The sequence below is a fragment of the Tenrec ecaudatus genome, chromosome 6 (assembly GCF_050624435.1).
Source record: "Tenrec ecaudatus isolate mTenEca1 chromosome 6, mTenEca1.hap1, whole genome shotgun sequence".
NCBI classification, from domain to species: Eukaryota; Metazoa; Chordata; class Mammalia; order Afrosoricida; family Tenrecidae; genus Tenrec; species Tenrec ecaudatus.
Genome location: NC_134535.1, coordinates 103,779,315 through 103,797,285, shown reverse-complemented (window position 1 = coordinate 103,797,285; position 17,971 = coordinate 103,779,315). Strand labels below are relative to the sequence as shown.

At 42.6% G+C, this 17,971-nt stretch overlaps 1 protein-coding gene across 7 annotated transcripts in view; it reads left to right on the top strand.

Annotated features, from left to right (window-relative positions):
• The window catches only part of BMAL2 (basic helix-loop-helix ARNT like 2), an 80,592-nt gene that overhangs the window by 46,191 nt on the left and 16,430 nt on the right, over nt 1-17,971 (top strand). For 6 of the 7 annotated variants that reach the window (XM_075551942.1, XM_075551938.1, XM_075551939.1 and 3 more), the window contains 4 exons: nt 5,098-5,177; nt 6,436-6,528; nt 8,521-8,638; nt 9,921-10,064. The exons of the other annotated variant lie outside the window; for it this stretch is intronic. In XM_075551942.1, the coding sequence (XP_075408057.1) occupies nt 5,098-5,177; nt 6,436-6,528; nt 8,521-8,638; nt 9,921-10,064 (435 nt within the window). The remainder of the gene's footprint in view (nt 1-5,097; nt 5,178-6,435; nt 6,529-8,520; nt 8,639-9,920; nt 10,065-17,971) is intronic. 7 annotated transcript variants of the gene reach the window in all.

The window sequence follows — 17,971 nt, the reverse complement described above, 5'->3', positions numbered from 1 at the left end:
GGACAATGGCTCTGTTTACCTGGGACAGGGGTAGGGTTTACAAGTATAAATTAGGAAGCAAAACTAGAGACCGCTATTAAAGGCTTACTGAAGAGTAACTTGCACGGGTTGTCAAAATAGATGTAGGCATATTGCGGTTCAGTTCCAGACGACCTCAATAAGATAAGCCTGGCGACAAAACTAGTCCCACTTTTAAAAAAAATTTCTCAGTGCACACTAAAATATGTTTACACCGTGTTGTCTGGTAAGTGTGAGATAGCATTAAGAAAAGGTTTGAAAGTGGGGACCATGTGACACGAATGAGCACATACTGTTGGAAAATGGCGTCAAAGACTTCCTCCAAGAAGGGGTGACACAAACCTCCAGTTTACTAGAGAGAAATAATTGTGAGGCGCAATAAAGGAAGGTGAGCCGCCTGGAAGCCCTGGTGGCAGCTGGGTTCCACGCTGGGCTGTGCCTGTGGGTCAGCTCACCTTCCCTAGGTCTCCGCAGGGGAGGACGTGGCGAGCCCTTCAGTCAGCTGGTGCGTGTGCAGAGATCTGGAGAGCGCACGGAGGTGAGGGGAGGGTGAGCCCCCCTCTAGGAAGCGAAGCAAGACTGGGAGGCTTCCTTTGGGAGTGGGACTGATTATCATAGTAACTGATTGTGAAATAAGTTCCCTTTCACCCACAGTTGACGCTTGCACAAATTGCGTGCACCATTCCCTTCTTAGCAAGGAGATTTTGCAGGCTCAGCTGAGGTCACTTGATGGCAAGCCTAAAAGCACCCGCTTCCACATGTGCAGAGAGAAGACCTACGGAAAAGCCAACTGTGTAAACCCAGAGGGGACTTCCTCGGGGCCGAGATTTTGCACTGACTCATGTAGGAGCAAATATTAGGTGGCCCACACATATTTCTATTTTTTAAAAGTTGCCAACGCTTCCCAACTGGGGGTCTTTTTGATGTTTACAAATGTCTAGAGATGCTTTTGGTTGACAGAGCTGGAGGGGGAGGTGCAGCAAAGCACTGTCAATAGTGCTGAAATTCGGAAATTCCAGCAGGGGTCATTACAGCCTTTCTTTCTCTAACAGTGAGCAAAATTGGCTTTCATTACCCACAATCTACTTTCTTATTTGGTCAGCCCTGGAAGACACGGGAGAAGTTGGTGGGGCTGTAGTTTGGACCTTGGGCTGCTGCCCCACGGGGATGATTTATCATGTTCTCACTCATAGAAATTATTATGATGTCCCTAAGTGAATCTGAGACATATATAAACCATAGATATAGGAATGGATTGGGGGACTTCACTTAATTCTAGCTTCAATCTAAGAATAATTAGTTCTTATGACATACTCAATAGTCTTACTCTACAGTTGCCCCTTTGACGAGATCACCAAAGATATAGCAAAGTGTGGTGAAGAAAGCATATGGTGCCCAGCTATCAGAAAGAATAGCATCTGGGGTCTTCAAGGCTTGTTTTAAAACAAGTGGCCAACAAAGTAAGGTGGTGTATTAGGACGGGTTATCTAGAGCAACAAAACCAGGGACACTTACCTATGTATGACAAAGAGCTTTATATCAAGATGTAATTATATATCAAGGAGGCATCCCAACCCAGTTCAACCCAAGTCCATAAGCCAGATGCTAGTTCATAAATCCTTCTTCAGACTCACGTTGCCACATGCTGGTGAACTAAGAATCAGGAAGCAAGAGGGACAGGCCAGTGGGTGAAGAGTCACATGAATCCCAGGTCAGTGGCAACATGGCAGGGTACCAACAGCGCTCAGGGTTGTTGGCAGAGTCCTGCCAAGCAGGAAAGCCAAGGGACAGAGAGTGAGATCATCTCTGTACACCTTGCTCTTATACAAAAAAACGTGTTATATCAAAAAGTGTCATCGGGCTGCAACTTTATTGACATGCTTGACTCCACCCCTAGCCAGGAAGGTCTAGTTGACCCAAGCCCTAAATACCACAGTCATTAAGTCCACATGAAAGAAGCACACTAGCCTATGCGATCCAAGGATTGTAAATAATAAAATCCAAATTCGAAGGAGGGAATGGTATCAGCGCTTAACTTATGAACACCCAGCTGCAATCCCCATGGTCGGCAGTTCAAAGCCACCAGTAACTTCTTGAGAGAAAGACTGGGCTTTCGACTCCCATAAACCGTTACAGTCTCAGAAACCCACAGAGGGTTGCTATGAGTCAGCATTGACTCGATGGCAACGAGTGAGAGTTTGCAGAAATCTATGGATGACAGTAGAAACCCAAATCCATTTGCGGGGTCCCTACATGGATTAAGCCTCCAGTGAATTCCCTCTGATAGTGGATTACGACAGATGTAATTAGTTAAAATATGACCATATCATTTGATTTCCCTTTTGACTCCTATTAAAAATAGTTTCCGTTTTTAATATTTTCTGTTAGATTTTTGATTGAGGGTTTACTCTCTTTTGTTTTGTCATTTTTGGTTTTTGTTTGTGTATCATATGAGTTTCTATATATGAAATATCCAGGGTAGGTAAGCCTATACGGAGAGTGCCTGGATTAATAATTGCCTAAGGGCATCGCAGGGGAGGTCGGGTTGGGAAATGAGGCTGACGACAAGGAGGAAATGTTCTGAAATAGATTGTGGTGATGGTTGCACGACTCTTTTAATATGATTGAATGATTAAAGTGTATCATATGTGAATTATATGCCAGTGAGACTATTTTTTTAAAAAAACACAAAAGAGGTACTTGCGAGATATATATAGATATATAGATTCATTCCAATTAAATATGGGGAAATAACTTGAAAAAAAAAGAAGTGGTCAAGTTCCTACAGGCCAGCACCATCAGCCAGTGGTGTCTTATATGTGTCAGTTTGTTGCACTGTGGTGGCTTGCATGATGTTGTGATACTGGAACCTACACCACCAGTGTTTCAAATTCCAAAAAGTTTACCTTTGAGAGATGGATTTCAGAGGAAAGTTCAGACAGACTAGGAAGAAAGGCCTGGCCGTGTCCTTCTGAAAATTAGTCAGTTACAGAGTTTATGGAGCACAGCAGGAATGTTGTCCGACTTACTAGCTTTGGACACATCCTTGGGGGAGATCAATCACTGAAGTAAGATTTCATGCTTGATAAAGTCGAAGGCCACCAGCCTGCTAATAGTACTAGTAACAAGTTGTGGGAATTCTTTGAGGCCTAGAGAAAAAGGCAGTTTCCTGTGGAGAAGATCAGGGTTTTTCTTTTCTTCAGCCAAGTTCTTGGGAATGCTGCCACTCTGAGAACACGTATCAAATCATAGAATGAGGCAGTTTTTATTTTGCAATTTGTAGTTTGTGAAGTGGGGCTGCAAACCATCCAAAGGCCAATTTGTGACTTAAACATCTTAGAGGGTTACCATCACCTTGCTTGAGAAAACAACCTTTCTTGCAGTCGCCGGAGAGAAGGGGATGGTATTAGGAAGGTAGTGTGATGCAGATGAGAGAAAATGGGTCATTTCTGAATAGCTCTTACTCTGAGATATTTTGGGAAATCCCTGCTCTGTTCCTCTATGCCCCGGTATGACCATGAAGGACCCTGAGGAGCCAGGGTTGGTTGGCAGATACCCTTAAGGCAAATGTGGTTTGGGGGCTTCTCATCTTTCCAGTTAAACTTTATAGGTTGTTCTTAGGTGGCATGAAGTCAGTTCCAACATATAGCGACCCTACCTGATCCTCACAGTGGGTCCCGTGCCTGGGGCCCTGGTGGCAGCCACTGTGCCAGTCCATCTCATGGAGGGTCTGCTCTTTCATTGCTCCGCCACGTTACCAAACTCGATGCCCTTCTCCAGGGACTGGTCTCTCCTGACAAAATGCCCGAAATACGTCAGATGAAGTCAGGCCATCCTTGTTTCTAAGGAGCATTCTGGCTTCCTTCTTCCAAGAGAGATTTTGATATATAGATGGTTCATATAGATTTTGCTAATTCTACATCATTTTGCCAGTTTTTCAGTTTCCCTAGTGTCTCTCAATTTTTAAAATTATAATTAGCTCTGAACTAAGGGATTAAAATGAGGTTTTTTCCCCATAATAATATATAGTTACATATTTTCAGAAGTCATCATATGATCTCTAAAGAAACTTTCTAACTTGAAAGTTCTGTGAATCCTTATAATGTGCCCAGAGTTCCTGAATCCCAGCATTCAGAGGATGACCAGTTTTAATAAGATAAGCAATTATAAAAATAATTACACACCTACTACTGACTTATTGACTAGTTTGTTATCTGTCATTTTGCATTTATGACCGTAATAAAATATCCACTACCTGACTGGTTTTCTCCTTACTGTGTACTCTTGTCCTTCATGAACGTGGAGGTGTGAGGTCTGAGCTACACTGGCTGTGTTAGTTGAAGTGATGTGTCAGCTTGACTGTGCCCTGATTCGGTGTAGTTTGGCGATTGATAAAGAGCTGCGCAGCTGTGTCATGGTATGGTTATCCTCCATTTTGTTATCAGATGTGATCTTCCTTCATTTTTGCATATCGACCTGCTCTTTGAACCTCTCTATCATGATAAGTGGGGACTGGTTCTGTCCTTTAATAATATTATATGTATATTTTATGTAAATGCTTATTTTTCTAATGAATCATTTTATTGGAGGTTCTTACAACTCTTATAATAACCCATCCATCCAGTGAGTCAAGCACATTTGTGCATATGTTGCCATCGCCATTTTCAAAATATTTTCTTTCTACTTGAGCCCTTGGTATCAGCTCCTCTTTGTTACCTCCCTCCCCCGCCCTCCCACTCTCATGGCCCCTTGATAAATTATAAATTATTTTTATTTTCATATCTTACACCATCCACTGTCTCCCTTTGCCCTTGTTTCTGTTGCTCATTCCCCTGGGGATGCGGGGAGATGCTTCTTTTTATATCAAGCTCTTATTGTCTGCACATTTGAGCAAAAATAAAGAAGTTGGCTCTAGGAATCGCTGGTGCAAACTGAAGACATTTTAATCATGAAGCAGAATGACTTGCAGCCTACTCAAAGAAATGCCGTCATTTTCACCAGCAAAGACGGCAGCGGCATAGCGTACTGTGTTTGCTTCCTTCGTGTCCTCTCAATGACTTCTGACTTGTTTCGTTGTAGGCATGACAAATTCATTCATAGGAGATAATTACAGGCCTTCCTTTATTCAGGATAGTGAGCTCAGACACTTAATCCTTAAGGTAAGTAGAACAATAGGTTTACGTTGTATTTTTCACTTTCATTTTTATGTACATGAGAGCGTTTCTTGAATTTGCTCCCTATTATAAACACTCATGATTCTACATTGAACCCCATTTCCTATGAGATAGAGATGTTAAGTTAGAGAACAGCCATTACTTAGCAGTTTGGACTAAGGAAAGTAGAGCCAGTAGATAGGCACTTTCATGAATAGGAAGCAGAGCTTCCCTGGAGTGCTAGCCCCCACCGGTGCCGAATGCACTCTCCCTCACTCTGCGCAACTTGCCTCCCCCATAGCGGCTCCTGCAGCCCAGCCCTCCAGGGTCCTGTTCTCTGTGGAGCAGCCAGTTACTGGCTCCTCCCTGAGTCCCCAGCCAGGTGATGCCTTTTGACGTTTCTGCCCTCATTACTTTGTATACATGGGTTTTCAAGTTCACTCTGCTAGAGGTTTATTTGACATAAGAAAGGTGGTCCTGTCATTGCCATCTGCTCCCTGGAGTTGAGAAATGCTGTGCTCAAGTGCTCGTATGACCAGGTGCTAAGCCGCAGTGTGATCAAATAGAAAGATCCTTCATATGTACTGTTGTCCATTTTTCTTCCAAAAACTGTTTATGCTACTCTTTGATTTGAGTAGCTGAATCTAAACGTGGTATTCCTCCTAGAAGCATGAAGGATGTTTGCAGGTAGTGAAGACATTTTTAAAATATAGAAGGTTGTGCCATAGCTTGGCAACTTTCTCGCCAGTCTGTGTTTTAACTCTCCTGCCCCCTTATTTGGCTGGGACACACCTACCTAATTTGCTTTATATTTGTTTTCAGTTGATAAAAATAGAAAATGGTAAAGATAATTCTTACATTCGGAAATATTCAACTGGATATACCATGGCCCAGTCTTTCGTGTCAAAATCACTAGCCTGGGATTCAGTTTGTCCTTATTTAGAAATATCTTTATGCCTTTAAGAACCTATCTGAGGATCACTTTTATAAAGTAGAAATATCTTTATGCCTTTAAGAAGCTATCTGAGGATCACTTTTATAAAGTAGAAATATCTTTATGCCTTTAAGAAGCTATCTGAGGGTCACTTTTATAAAGTAGAAATATCTTTATGCCTTTAAGAAGTATCTGAGGGTCACTTTGATAAAGCTTTATGGCGACTTCATGAGGCCAGCTGCTCTAATAACTTCCTCAAAATCTAAATGTATGTTTGAGCAAGACTGGTGATATTTTCAAATGTTGACTTTTTTTTCTTTTAAACCCTAGACTGCTGAAGGCTTCCTATTTGTGGTTGGATGTGAAAGAGGAAAAATCCTCTTTGTTTCTAAATCAGTCTCCAAAACACTTAATTATGACCAGGTATCCAATGCTAAAGATCTTTTCTGCACAGTGCTCACGTTTTCAGACACATATGTCTTCAGGTGCCTTTCCTGACTCACTTCTTCCCAGTGGGATATAGATTAGTGTGCACGGAATCAGAGCGCCCGGAGAAAAGGCGCGGACTTTTATTACTGGGATTCGTGTTCACTTTCAAGTAGCTTCGTCGTGTGTGTGTGTGTGTGTGTGTGTGTGTGTGTGTTTGTGTAGAAGGAACTTTATATCAAAGAGCAATGGTACATTAAGAAAACATCCCAGCCCAGTCAGGATCAAGTCTGTACGTTGGCTATTAGCTCATAGGTTGATATGAGTCCATAAATTCCTCTTTAGACTCATGCAGCCAGACAATGAGCCGCATGCAAGCCAGTGGGTGGGAAGTCTTGTGGATCCAGTGGCAGTGGAAGCATTGCAGCACTGGCGTGGGTCTCCACGTGGCTCCTCCAGCTCCAGGGCTCTGGCTCCATCAGCATAGCTCCATGTGGCTTGTCAACAGAAATGTCTTGCATGGGAGTGTCGAGCCTCAGTCTTGTCCTAGTAAAGGGATGAGGGATGATTCTACCTGTTCTCAAAATATAAACACGAGATGTGTTGTCTCTGAGAGTATCCGAAGCCTGTCGGCTACCTTTCTCTCCCTCCTCTAAGAAGCAACAGTATTATTATTTTAAGATTTTAAAAATTGTTGCTGAAGTGATACACAGCAAAACAGATGCCACTGGGTTGCACGGCAAAGGAAGCGATTGTTCACGGAGGCAATTGGCCACACTGTCCATTTCCTTCTTCACAGTCTTCATACCCGTTTCCTCCTGACTCCCCTTCTTCAAGAGGTAGTAAGATTCCCTTTCATTAAGTTATGTGCATTCCATAACAGCTTTTGGCACAATCTCTGGCAACAAACCCTGGAATATGAATGTGTTTAATTAAGTAGCTTAGTAATGACCTTACCTTACCTTACCTCCTTATTCCTCAACACAACTTAGTTGAAACTTGCATCTGTGGTCTCAATTAAACTGGAAGTCAAATTGACCACAGTTTTAATCTTGAATAACTCACATAAAGCCTCATTTTCCGATAGACTCACAGCGTGGGGAGTATAATAGGCATTTATAGATATGGAGTTAAATAGCAGAAAAAGAAGTGTTATACTGTACACAGAAGGACGGAGAACCATATGAATCCTGCCACAATCGAGGACACAAAAACCATGCAAGACCTGAATCTTCTATCTTCTAATTGGGGATACAGGACACTCTGTCCACAACACGCCGCATCCACTAAGAGAACTGAGAGTCGGGATCGCACATGCAGCCCCATCCCCCGTGCGCTGACCGTATGTTTCAGCGGCCACCCCATAGCAGCTGGAGATTCCCATGATGTTAGGTGCCAGAAATGTGTCGGTGGCCTTTGACCCCCTCAAACTGCACAGAGGTCACAGCCTTAAACACCCAGGACAAACAGGGGGTGGTCGTAAGTGAAGTTCTACCTAATGGCAACTCACAGCATGGCCATGATTTCCAACAGTCTGCTTATTGACCATTTGTCCATCGCTTTTGGAGAGGCTGAGTTGGAATGTCTTTGTGTTGTTGACTTGTGAGAGTTTCTCTCATATTGTGGGTATTAAATTCCTAAAAGATATATGGCTTCCAAATGTGTTTTTTTTTAAAGAAAAGTTAAAAGTAAAGCATCATATAATTTAGAAACAAGTGATCTGGAGGATTTTTAAAAATTAGACAAACACTAGCAGAACCTTAATGACTAGATGTTTGAGTTGATTTGTGTGTATTTGGTTATGGTTTTTTAGTCATGCATTTATTTCCTGTCTTTAAATATCACTCTGCTTCTAGCACTAAGTTTATACTACATGCTTTGAACTTGAGGAAAAGCAACTCTAGTAAAGGAATAGGTATTTATCAGCTGCCTGGATAAGAAAAATTATGGTTCTAGTTTTAAATGATTATCTATCTGTCTTATGAATAGGCCAGTCTGACTGGACAAAGCTTATTTGACTTTTTACATCCTAAAGATGTTGCCAAAGTAAAAGAACAACTTTCTTCTTCTGGTACCCTACCACGGGAGACACTAGTAGATGCCAACAGTAAGTACTCATTTCAGCACACTTATGTCCATTTTTAAAATTTGTCAACTTCATCATCCCTAACTTCAAAGTTTTAAAAAATTCAGTCTAGCTGTCCCAAGAATTTCTGTATTCATATAAAATCATAGTGATTTGAAGATACTTTGATTTGAGAACACATGATTAAATCATATTTCCTCTTTTTCCTGTGCTAATGAAGTCTTTATAAGAAAGTGTCTTATTTTAAATAAAATTTATTGGCATTTTAATTGTTTAGCTCTGTTAAGAAAAAAATGTCTTTTTAAAAAGTAAAGCATTTTATTGGGGGCTCTTACAACTCGTAACAATCCATACATCAATTGTATCAAGCATATTTGTACATCTGTTGCCATCATCATTTTCAAAATATTTTCTTTCTACTTGAGGCCTTGGTATCAGCTTTTTTCCCTTCCTCTGCCACCCTCCCGCCCTCATGACCCCTTAATAAATCATAAATTATTATTATTTTCACATCTTATACCATCCTCTGTCTCCCTTCACTCACATTTCTGTTGTTTGTCCCCCCGCTCATCATTGTGATCAGTCCTCTCTTTCACCCACTTCTTCCCCCACCTTCTCCCTTACCTTCATGGTATCGCTACTCCCATTGGTTCCTGAGGATTTATCTGTCCTGGATTCCATGTGTCAAGAGCTCTTATCTGTACCAGGGAACTGGGATCACGATTTTTTTTTCTTATATGAGTAAGACTTACTTAGTAAAAGACTTTGTATACTTATACTTGAGAAAGTATTTCTTATCTTCTCTAAAAATATCAAATAATAATTAACAATATAAAAATATGGAGCTTTGGTTTTTAAAAAATATTATTTCATTTTATTGTATGATGTCTATTATTCATTTTCAGGAGGAAATTTAGAGGTAAATGGCAAGTGGTTATAAGTCATCAAAATGTGATTGCTTGACAGATACATTTTAAAAATGCGTGCAGAAATGTAAGGCTGCTGTTTTGCCTTGTCTGGCTGATTTCCATTCATAGCAACCCTGATGGAGAAGTCATTAAGCACTTGACTAACTGAAAGGTTGATGGTTTGAACCCACCAGCCACTCAGCAGGAGAAAGATGTGCCAGTCTGCTTCCATAAAGGCAGCCTGGTAAACCCGATGGGGGCGTTCTACTCTGTTCTATCGGGTCTCTAGGACGTCAAAATGTAATAGAGAACTAAAAATCTTTCATAGATAAATTTCACAGTTACTGCAAAATATTCTCTTTTACTTCTTATCTTGCCTCCTTCTACCATGAAAGCTGGTTTGCAAGTTCGCAATCATTTCCACACTGGAAGGACACTTGTGTATTCTGGCTCAAGACGATCCTTTTTCTGTCGGATAAGGGGCTGTAAAGTCTCTGTGAAAGAAGAACATGAATATGTGCCCAGCTCGAGGAAGAAAGGTACCATCACATTCCATGTTAAATAAATAAAAGCGTGGATATAAAATTCATATCCTAGATATGGTTACAGAGAACATGAAAATACACCGTTAAGGCATACAAATAGTTGTGGCCCAAAGAATCTGAGAAAATAAGATTGTCTCTTAACCAGAATTACTTAAAATGGTCCATTCAAATTATATCATTTGAGTTTATCAGGTAAGTACATTTTTAAAATCATTTTATTAGGGGCTCATACAACTCTTATCATAATCCATACATACATCAGTTGTGTAAAGCACATTTGAACATTCACTGCCCTCATCATTCTCAAAACATTTGCTCTTCACTTAAGCCCCTGGCATCAGGTCCTCATTTTCCCCTCCCTCTCCGCTCCCCCTCCCTCATGAATCCTTGATGATTTATAAATTATTATTTTGTCATATCTTGCCCTGTCCGATGTCTCCCTTCACCCACTTTTCTCTTGTCCATCCCCCAGGAAGGAGGACACATGTAGACCCTTGTAATCGGTTCCCCCTTTCCAACCAACATTTTTCTTATTGTCCAAAACTTTAATGGAGTCACTGAAATGGCAGGTTGGAGTGAATGGGAATATTAGGGATGAGATAAAAATAACCCTAGTTCCTTTATCGATTAAAACATAAATGTTAGGTCTTTAAAAACAAAAACCCCTGAATCTTTTCCCCCACTGGAATGTCATTTTTATCACACACAAACGTGAGAAGCATTTCACCATTCTATTTTATTCCATTGAGCTACTTATTCTTGGAAAAATGTGAATCTACCTTGCTAACTTAGCTTAAGAATTTTGTTCATATCCTCTGTAGCTGATTCAAACTCATTTTCTTTTCTGAATTTTCCTGTGTATTCATCACAGTATATTTTTCAAAAAAGTTTGGAAACCATTTTTCAAGTTTCTACAAGTCCTTCTGAAATTTTGGTAGGCATTACTTTGAATTTCTAGAGTATGAAGAATGAATATTTATATAAATTTGATCAAGAATCCCTTTGAGAATTCCTGTATGCCTTTTATAAGAGTGTTATCATTTTCTTTTTAAAAGTTCTGTATATTTCTTATTAATTGGTCAGTTGCATTTCACTGTTGCTTTTATTGATTTATTTTTCATGGTTGCTTTTAAATTGGCAATGATGGTAATATTCTTACTATAGATAGAATGTTTTACTTTATTTTTCAACGAAAATGACTAATTTCTATAAATTTTGATATATCTATTATGCGATGATCTACCTTTCTGAATTCATCAATAGTTTTAATTTTTTTTCTATTTGTTCTTGTGCATTTTTCAAGTTTGGGATCATATGAACTATAATTGATGACTCTTTTTCATGCTTTTTTTTTTAGTGAGTGGAGTGAATGAGTGAGTGGAGTGGGTGAGTGGAATGAGTGAGTGGAGTGAGTGGAGTGAGTGGAGTGAGTGGAGTGAGTGGAGTGAGTGAGTGAGTGGAGTGAGTGAGTGAGTGGAGTGGGTGAGTGGAGTGAGTGAGTGAGTGGAGTGAGTGAGTGAGTGGAGTGAGTGGAGTGAGTGAGTGGAGTGAGTGAGTGAGTGGAGTGGGTGAGTGGAGTGAGTGGAGTGGATGAGTGGAGTGAGTGAGTGAGTGAGTGGAGTGAGTGAGTGAGTGGAGTGAGTGGAGTGAGTGAGTGAGTGAGTGGAGTGAGTGAGTGAGTGGAGTGAGTGAGTGAGTGGAGTGGGTGAGTGGAGTGAGTGGAGTGGGTGAGTGGAGTGAGTGAGTGAGTGAGTGGAGTGAGTGAGTGAGTGGAGTGAGTGGAGTGAGTGAGTGAGTGGAGTGAGTGAGTGAGTGGAGTGAGTGAGTGGAGTGAGTGGAGTGAGTGAGTAGAGTGAGTGAGTGAGTGGAGTGAGTGAGTGGAGTGGGTGAGTGGAGTGAGTGAGTGGAGTGAGTGAGTGAGTGGTGTGTCTCCATGCTTTCTTAAATATCTAATTCTTTGAACATCTTTGAAAAAATTCCACAGATGTGCATAGTTTTCATAAATAATATGGATCTACCTTTGCTTAGGCATAATGAATGCAATCAATGTATAAACTCAAATATTCGTTTTAGCTCAAGGACATTTTCTTTAATAAATACATGTGCCATTTCTCTGGTTTTTAAAAAACTGCATGTGTTAGTCTGGGTAGACTAGAGAAACAAATTCATAAACACGCATATGTATATAAGAGAGAGGTTTATATACAAAAGGAATGGAACATTGAGAAAACATCCCAGCCCAGTCCAGATCAAGTCCATAAGTCCGATATTAGCTCATACGTCCGATACCAATCTATAAAGTCCTCCTCAGACTCACGAAACACTTGCAATGATGCTGAATGTAGAAGATCACAGGCCCGTGGGTAGTAAGTCTCTGGATCCAGTGACATTGGAAATATCTCAGTGCTGGCAGGGGTCTCTGCATGGCTTCTCCAGCACCCAGGGCTGCATCAGGGTTGGTCCAGGTGTCTTGTCAGTTGCTTTGTCTCCCAGGGTGTGAGCAGAGCATTTCCTACCTCCAAGAAGGAAATACCAGAAACTCTGGAGTCCATGAGAATTAAACTTGGTCCTGTGTTTCCTCCCTATAGGTCAGGATTATTCTATATATTGTTTCATTGAAATGTGCAGTAATGGTAGTCAGGCATCACCCAGGCCTTCTTATCTCCTGGCCATCGTTCATGGATATAATTAGGTCCATTGCATTTTCTCCTCCTATACCTGATGCTCAGGACCCCTGGTGGCAGAGTGGGTATCAAATTGAGCTGCTAACCACCAGATGAGCAGTTTGAAACCACCAACCGCTCCTTGGGAGAAAGATGAGGTTTCTTCTCATGTAGAGATTTCGTCTCAGAAACCCGCAGGGGTGGTTCTCCTCTCTCCTGTAGGATTGCTATGCGTTGGGATATGCTCACTGGCAGCAGGTTCTGGTTTTGGAGTATTCCTGACTCTCCTTCTTCCTCTCTTGCTCGGATACATAGAGGCCAGTCATTGTGCCTCAATTGGCTGCTTACAAGCTCTACGACCCCAGACACTATGTGAGAAGTGAAGTGTCAGAACACAGCCACTGAACACATTATTAGACCAATCAACTGGAGTGCCCCATGAATCCAGGACCTTGAACCTGCAAACCAAGGAACCAAGTCCCACAAGTTGTTTGGTTCTCCCCAAGTGGTCTTTTTCGTTTGTTTGTTTGTTTGTTTGGCCATTGTTGTAAATATATCTATCACACATCTTTTACCCATTTCACTTTTTACAGGTGTACTACTTATGTTGACAGCTATTACATTAATTGGCTGTGCACCCCTATCCTTAATCAATGTGACTGTTTTCCATCGTCATTTTTTCCATCATCATCCAAACCCAATCTCAGTACTTCATAAACAATAACTTCTTTTCTCCTTCCCTTCCAACACTAGTAACCACTAAGAAACCTTACTCTCTATAATTTACCTGGTCTTGTCTTTTTATATAAGTGAGTATTCATAATATCTATCCTTTTGTAATGGACTTATTTCTTTAGTATAATGTCTTCAAGTGTCATCCATGTAGTAGCTTGTATCAAGACTTCACTTGTCTTACTGAGTAGTAGTAGTCCTTGCGCGTATACACCACATTTTATCTCTGCGAGCTGGTATTGACTCAATGGCAGTCAATTTGGTGACATATAGCTGTTAGATTAAACTCACAAGTTTTGGTTAGAATTTCTTTATTTTATTTTTTTAAAAAAACATGTATTAAATCTTAAACAGGACAAACACAAAACAACTGCAGAGCCAAAGCATCTGGATAAGGGCAATTATCACCAGGAGGTCATGATAGCCTTCGAGAGTTTTCTGGGATACGTAGCTTTAAAGAGGACATGGAGGTCAAAGAAGAGTGTCCCATAACCATCGTTGGTGGCAGATCAATATGACCTAGTGACTGGTTGGACCCGTGGAGTGGCTTTGGGGCCATGACTGGGACACATGCATTATGTAAGGCAACGGAGCTTGTAACATTGGTCCTGGGCTTCCTCGAGGCAGTCAGGGCATGGCTCATGACCATGGGACCCCCGGCACAGTGATCTAAATCAAGGACACACTCAGGTAAGCCCCTGAAGGAGATTGCCCTACCCTGGGCTGGTCAAGGGGCTGTAGTCATCCACTTCCCAATGCTATCTATCTGAGGGCGGGCCTATTTACATGCCTGGTCCATGGTCAGAGGGAATTCAGTGGAATGCTGGATCCGTGTGGGGACTCTACTAATGTATTTTGGACATTCAGTGTCATCCATAGCTTTCTGAGATGTTAGAATTTCTTTTGGCAATTATCTAAAATGATAAACACGATTACTTGGTAAAGCAGATGGCCAGCAAAAATAATAAGATGTCCAATACAGATGAGGAAATGGAGCCTGTCCGGCTGATGGCTCAGAGCATGTTCCCAAATGGCCCTGGAGGGTTCCCTAACTCAGGTGTCCATCATAGAATCTCAACAGGTGCAGCAGGCTCTCCAGCTGGAAGTAATTGAGATGCAAGCCTGCAGCAGACCTTGGGCTATTAAGACACGGGTGATGCCACCTCTTTCTACAAAGCCTGCTCAGATACGGTGAGCAATAAGTCACCAGGCTGGTCCATCTTCAGCAAACAGAGAGCAAAGAGGTGGTTACTGAATAACTGTCATGAGCGGCGCGATCCATAATTACTTAATGCTCTTAGACATTTTTGAATGTTCGGTTTATTGACTTCCAGCACACACCAAACAATCTAATGATCTTAAAATCAACTCAGACTACTAAGTATGAAAAGACCAGGGCAAGTGTGCATGTGAGGACAGCACACGACACTCGTCCTAGTCCAGCACCTTGGTCCCAATAAGCACTGCCTTAATCGGTGTGCTCTCCCTGGGTAGAGTTGGCGACAGCAGGAGTGGATGTCGCCTTGGTTCCTAGCTCTCGGAAAAGTCCGTGTCTCTACCTGGGTTAAATAGGCAGCTTGGGCTTGCCTGGCTCTTTGATGTCAGCCAAGTCTTATCAGGGTTCCCCACACTTTTGGGGGTGGCTTTCCTGGCCATCTGTTGGTTCTTGGCAATGGTCCGGTTTGGGGCTAGGCCTGAGTGACGCTTTATTTCTTCTTGAGAATGGGGTTGCTTTTGTAATGCGGCTCAACGTCTTGCAAGGTAGTTCAGTTGTCTTGCAAGAAAGTTCTATAATGCTCTCATCAATCACCAGGGCGCCAATTGATAACTGTTAGCTCACTAGAGCTCAGGCAACCGGGCTAAGGAATGTGGGACCCAGATGAATTAGGAAGGTGGAGTGGGAGGATGACTCGTAACCCTATAGTACTCAGCCGATGAGGAACTGGGGGAGGGGGCTTGCAAACTGGGGGATAAAATTCTTGCTGAGGACCATGTGAGGCATGCCCCTTTTTGCCTCACTTGTCTTGGGCCTTGAGCACCTGACGTTGCAAAATCGAACAATAAAGACCTGTCGCACTGCAGTGAGTACATCTTGGATTTATTGGGCATGTGTAGGTCGACCTCCTGTGATGGCCCATTGGTGAATTCATTTGGGATATGGCAGTCCGCCCCACTTCTCTCTCAACAGACCCATCCGTTACAGCCCAGATCAGGGGTTTATACTGATCTGCCAGTTACCAAGAGGAACCAATATGGTGTCCTGGGTTTTGACAACATTTCTCACAGTACCATCCCCACTCTAGGGAGCTTGGCTCTCAGGGGACCATGTTGGGCAAGCCTCATAAGGCTGCCCTTTTCACTGGACATGCTGCTTGCTTGTTGTTATGATTGCCTTTCTCAGCAGAAACGAAGCTTCCTGTCTTTTTCTATGGTGGCACCCGGCACCTAGCAGACCCTCACTAAATAGCTGCTGAATGCATGAATGACCATCCTCTTGTGACTTGTTTCTGGTTGACTGCCGTGATCACCCCTTTCAGATCCACAAGACGAGTTAGGAATTCAGTGAATGGATTTACATGATGGTGTTTCAGTGTCACCCAGAAGCAATTTCAGCATACATTTTAGATTTTATCCCAAGGAGACTTTACCAAACTCCTTGGATATTTATGCAGTCCATAATTCTTAGTTGAACTAAATCTGGAAAAGGCCCTGTAATGGGAACAAAACTAGATGGCCTTGGTGAAAATCCGTGCATACTCGTGACGTTGGCCTTTTGAGCTCTGACTTGAGTGGGAAGCTGTGTCCGCACTGGTGTCAGGGCTCTGCCTCTCTGGGCTCTTCCCTCACTGTTGCCTTCCATCGCTTTCCTCGGACTTTGGGGCACAATTCTGGGACAACTCAGGACTGGCTGCCTGCATGTGGGCATGATTTGCCTTTGTGTAGGAAGTCCAAAGCAGTCGCTGAAGGTAATCTTGGAATTATGGTGATTTCTGTGCCTGGTTTTTAACCTTTTGCGGAGATACAAAAAAGAAAATGAGAAATCCTATTTGAAACTGCACAATCTTTTGTAGTACTTGACTCTTAAACAGAAGACATGTAGGTTGTGTGTGTGTGTGTGTGTGTGTGTGTGTGTGTGTGTGTGTGTGTGTGTCCAAGAGTGTAGCAATCAAATGTTGGTACATCCGTTTGGTTTCTGGAAGGATTTTTCTAATTATTGTTTTTAGAGGTTTATAGAAGGGACAGGGAAGATTTTATTTACTCTGAAATAAGAAGTGATCTCGTACTGGAAATTCAAGAATATTTGGCAGGGGCCCGAGTTAAGTCATAGTTGCATTCTGCATGAGCTAAAGGGGCTGGCGTATTCTTGAACCCTCTGCCCGTGTTCCATGCTCTTGTACTAGTCTTCCTGGAGGGCAGGCTGGAGGTCAGAGTGGAAAGAGTCTGGGCTCTGAACTCCACAGAATTTGAAAGTCACTTCTCCTGCCTAACCACTAGGCCATCTCACCCTCCACATGTGAAAAATAGCAACAGTATCTCACCCAGGTGTGGTTGGGATGAACTTTGTATAATGCAGTGGCTTGAATCCCCAGCCACTCCTTGGGAGCAAGAAGCAGCCATCTGCTCATGTCAAGATTAACAATCATGGAAACCTAGGGAGCAGCCCTTCTCTGTCCTATGGGCTGCGGGTCAGAGCTGACTCGATGGCAGGGGGAGCCAGTGCTTAGAGTCCCTGGGAGGGACACGTGATTAATGCACGCCACTGCTAAACAAAGCCATTCCTGTCCACTCAGAAGAAAGCCTGGTGAGCTGTTCCAGCAATACCGCCCATGGCAAACCCTGCTGAGCCCAGTCTATTCTGACCCACATGGGGTCGTGATGAGTCCTCATCCACTAGGGACAACCAGAGGTCCTTGCGATGCAATGCTTGGCTTCTAGTCAGCACTCTACAAGTGGTAGCCAGCATTTCGACTCAGAAAGAAGAGAAGAAAAGGAAAGAGAATAAGGAGAGATTGAGTATTTGTTCAGAACCACGTGTGCGAGGAGACCTGGTGGCTGTCCGTTTTCATACGGAGGCAGAGTGAGTGGCTATGTTCTGGGCTGCAAACTTGCAAGGTCTGCAGTTTGAAGCCACCGGCTCTTCTGCAGGAGAAAGATGGGGCTTTCTACTCCTGTAAAGAGCTACAATCTTGGAAACTCACGGGGACAATTCTGCTCTGCATGGTAGTGGGGCTATGAGGCGGCATCCCCTAGATGACAGTGCTTTGCGTGTGAGTTTACCGTGTGCTCCGTACTCTGCATAATTCCTTATGCGCTCTCCTCTGGGGTCGCTGCACCTCGAAGACACAGCAGTAGCCACCCTATACCTGTGCAACGCAGCCCCAGTTTGCAGGTGAAGCTTAAAGAGGTTATGCCGTTTGTCTAAAATCACTTAGAAGCGGGCTGAGTCAGGGCTCTGGTGTTAAATGCTGTATTCTTTCTACCCAGGAAGCCTAGTGGCTCAGTGAT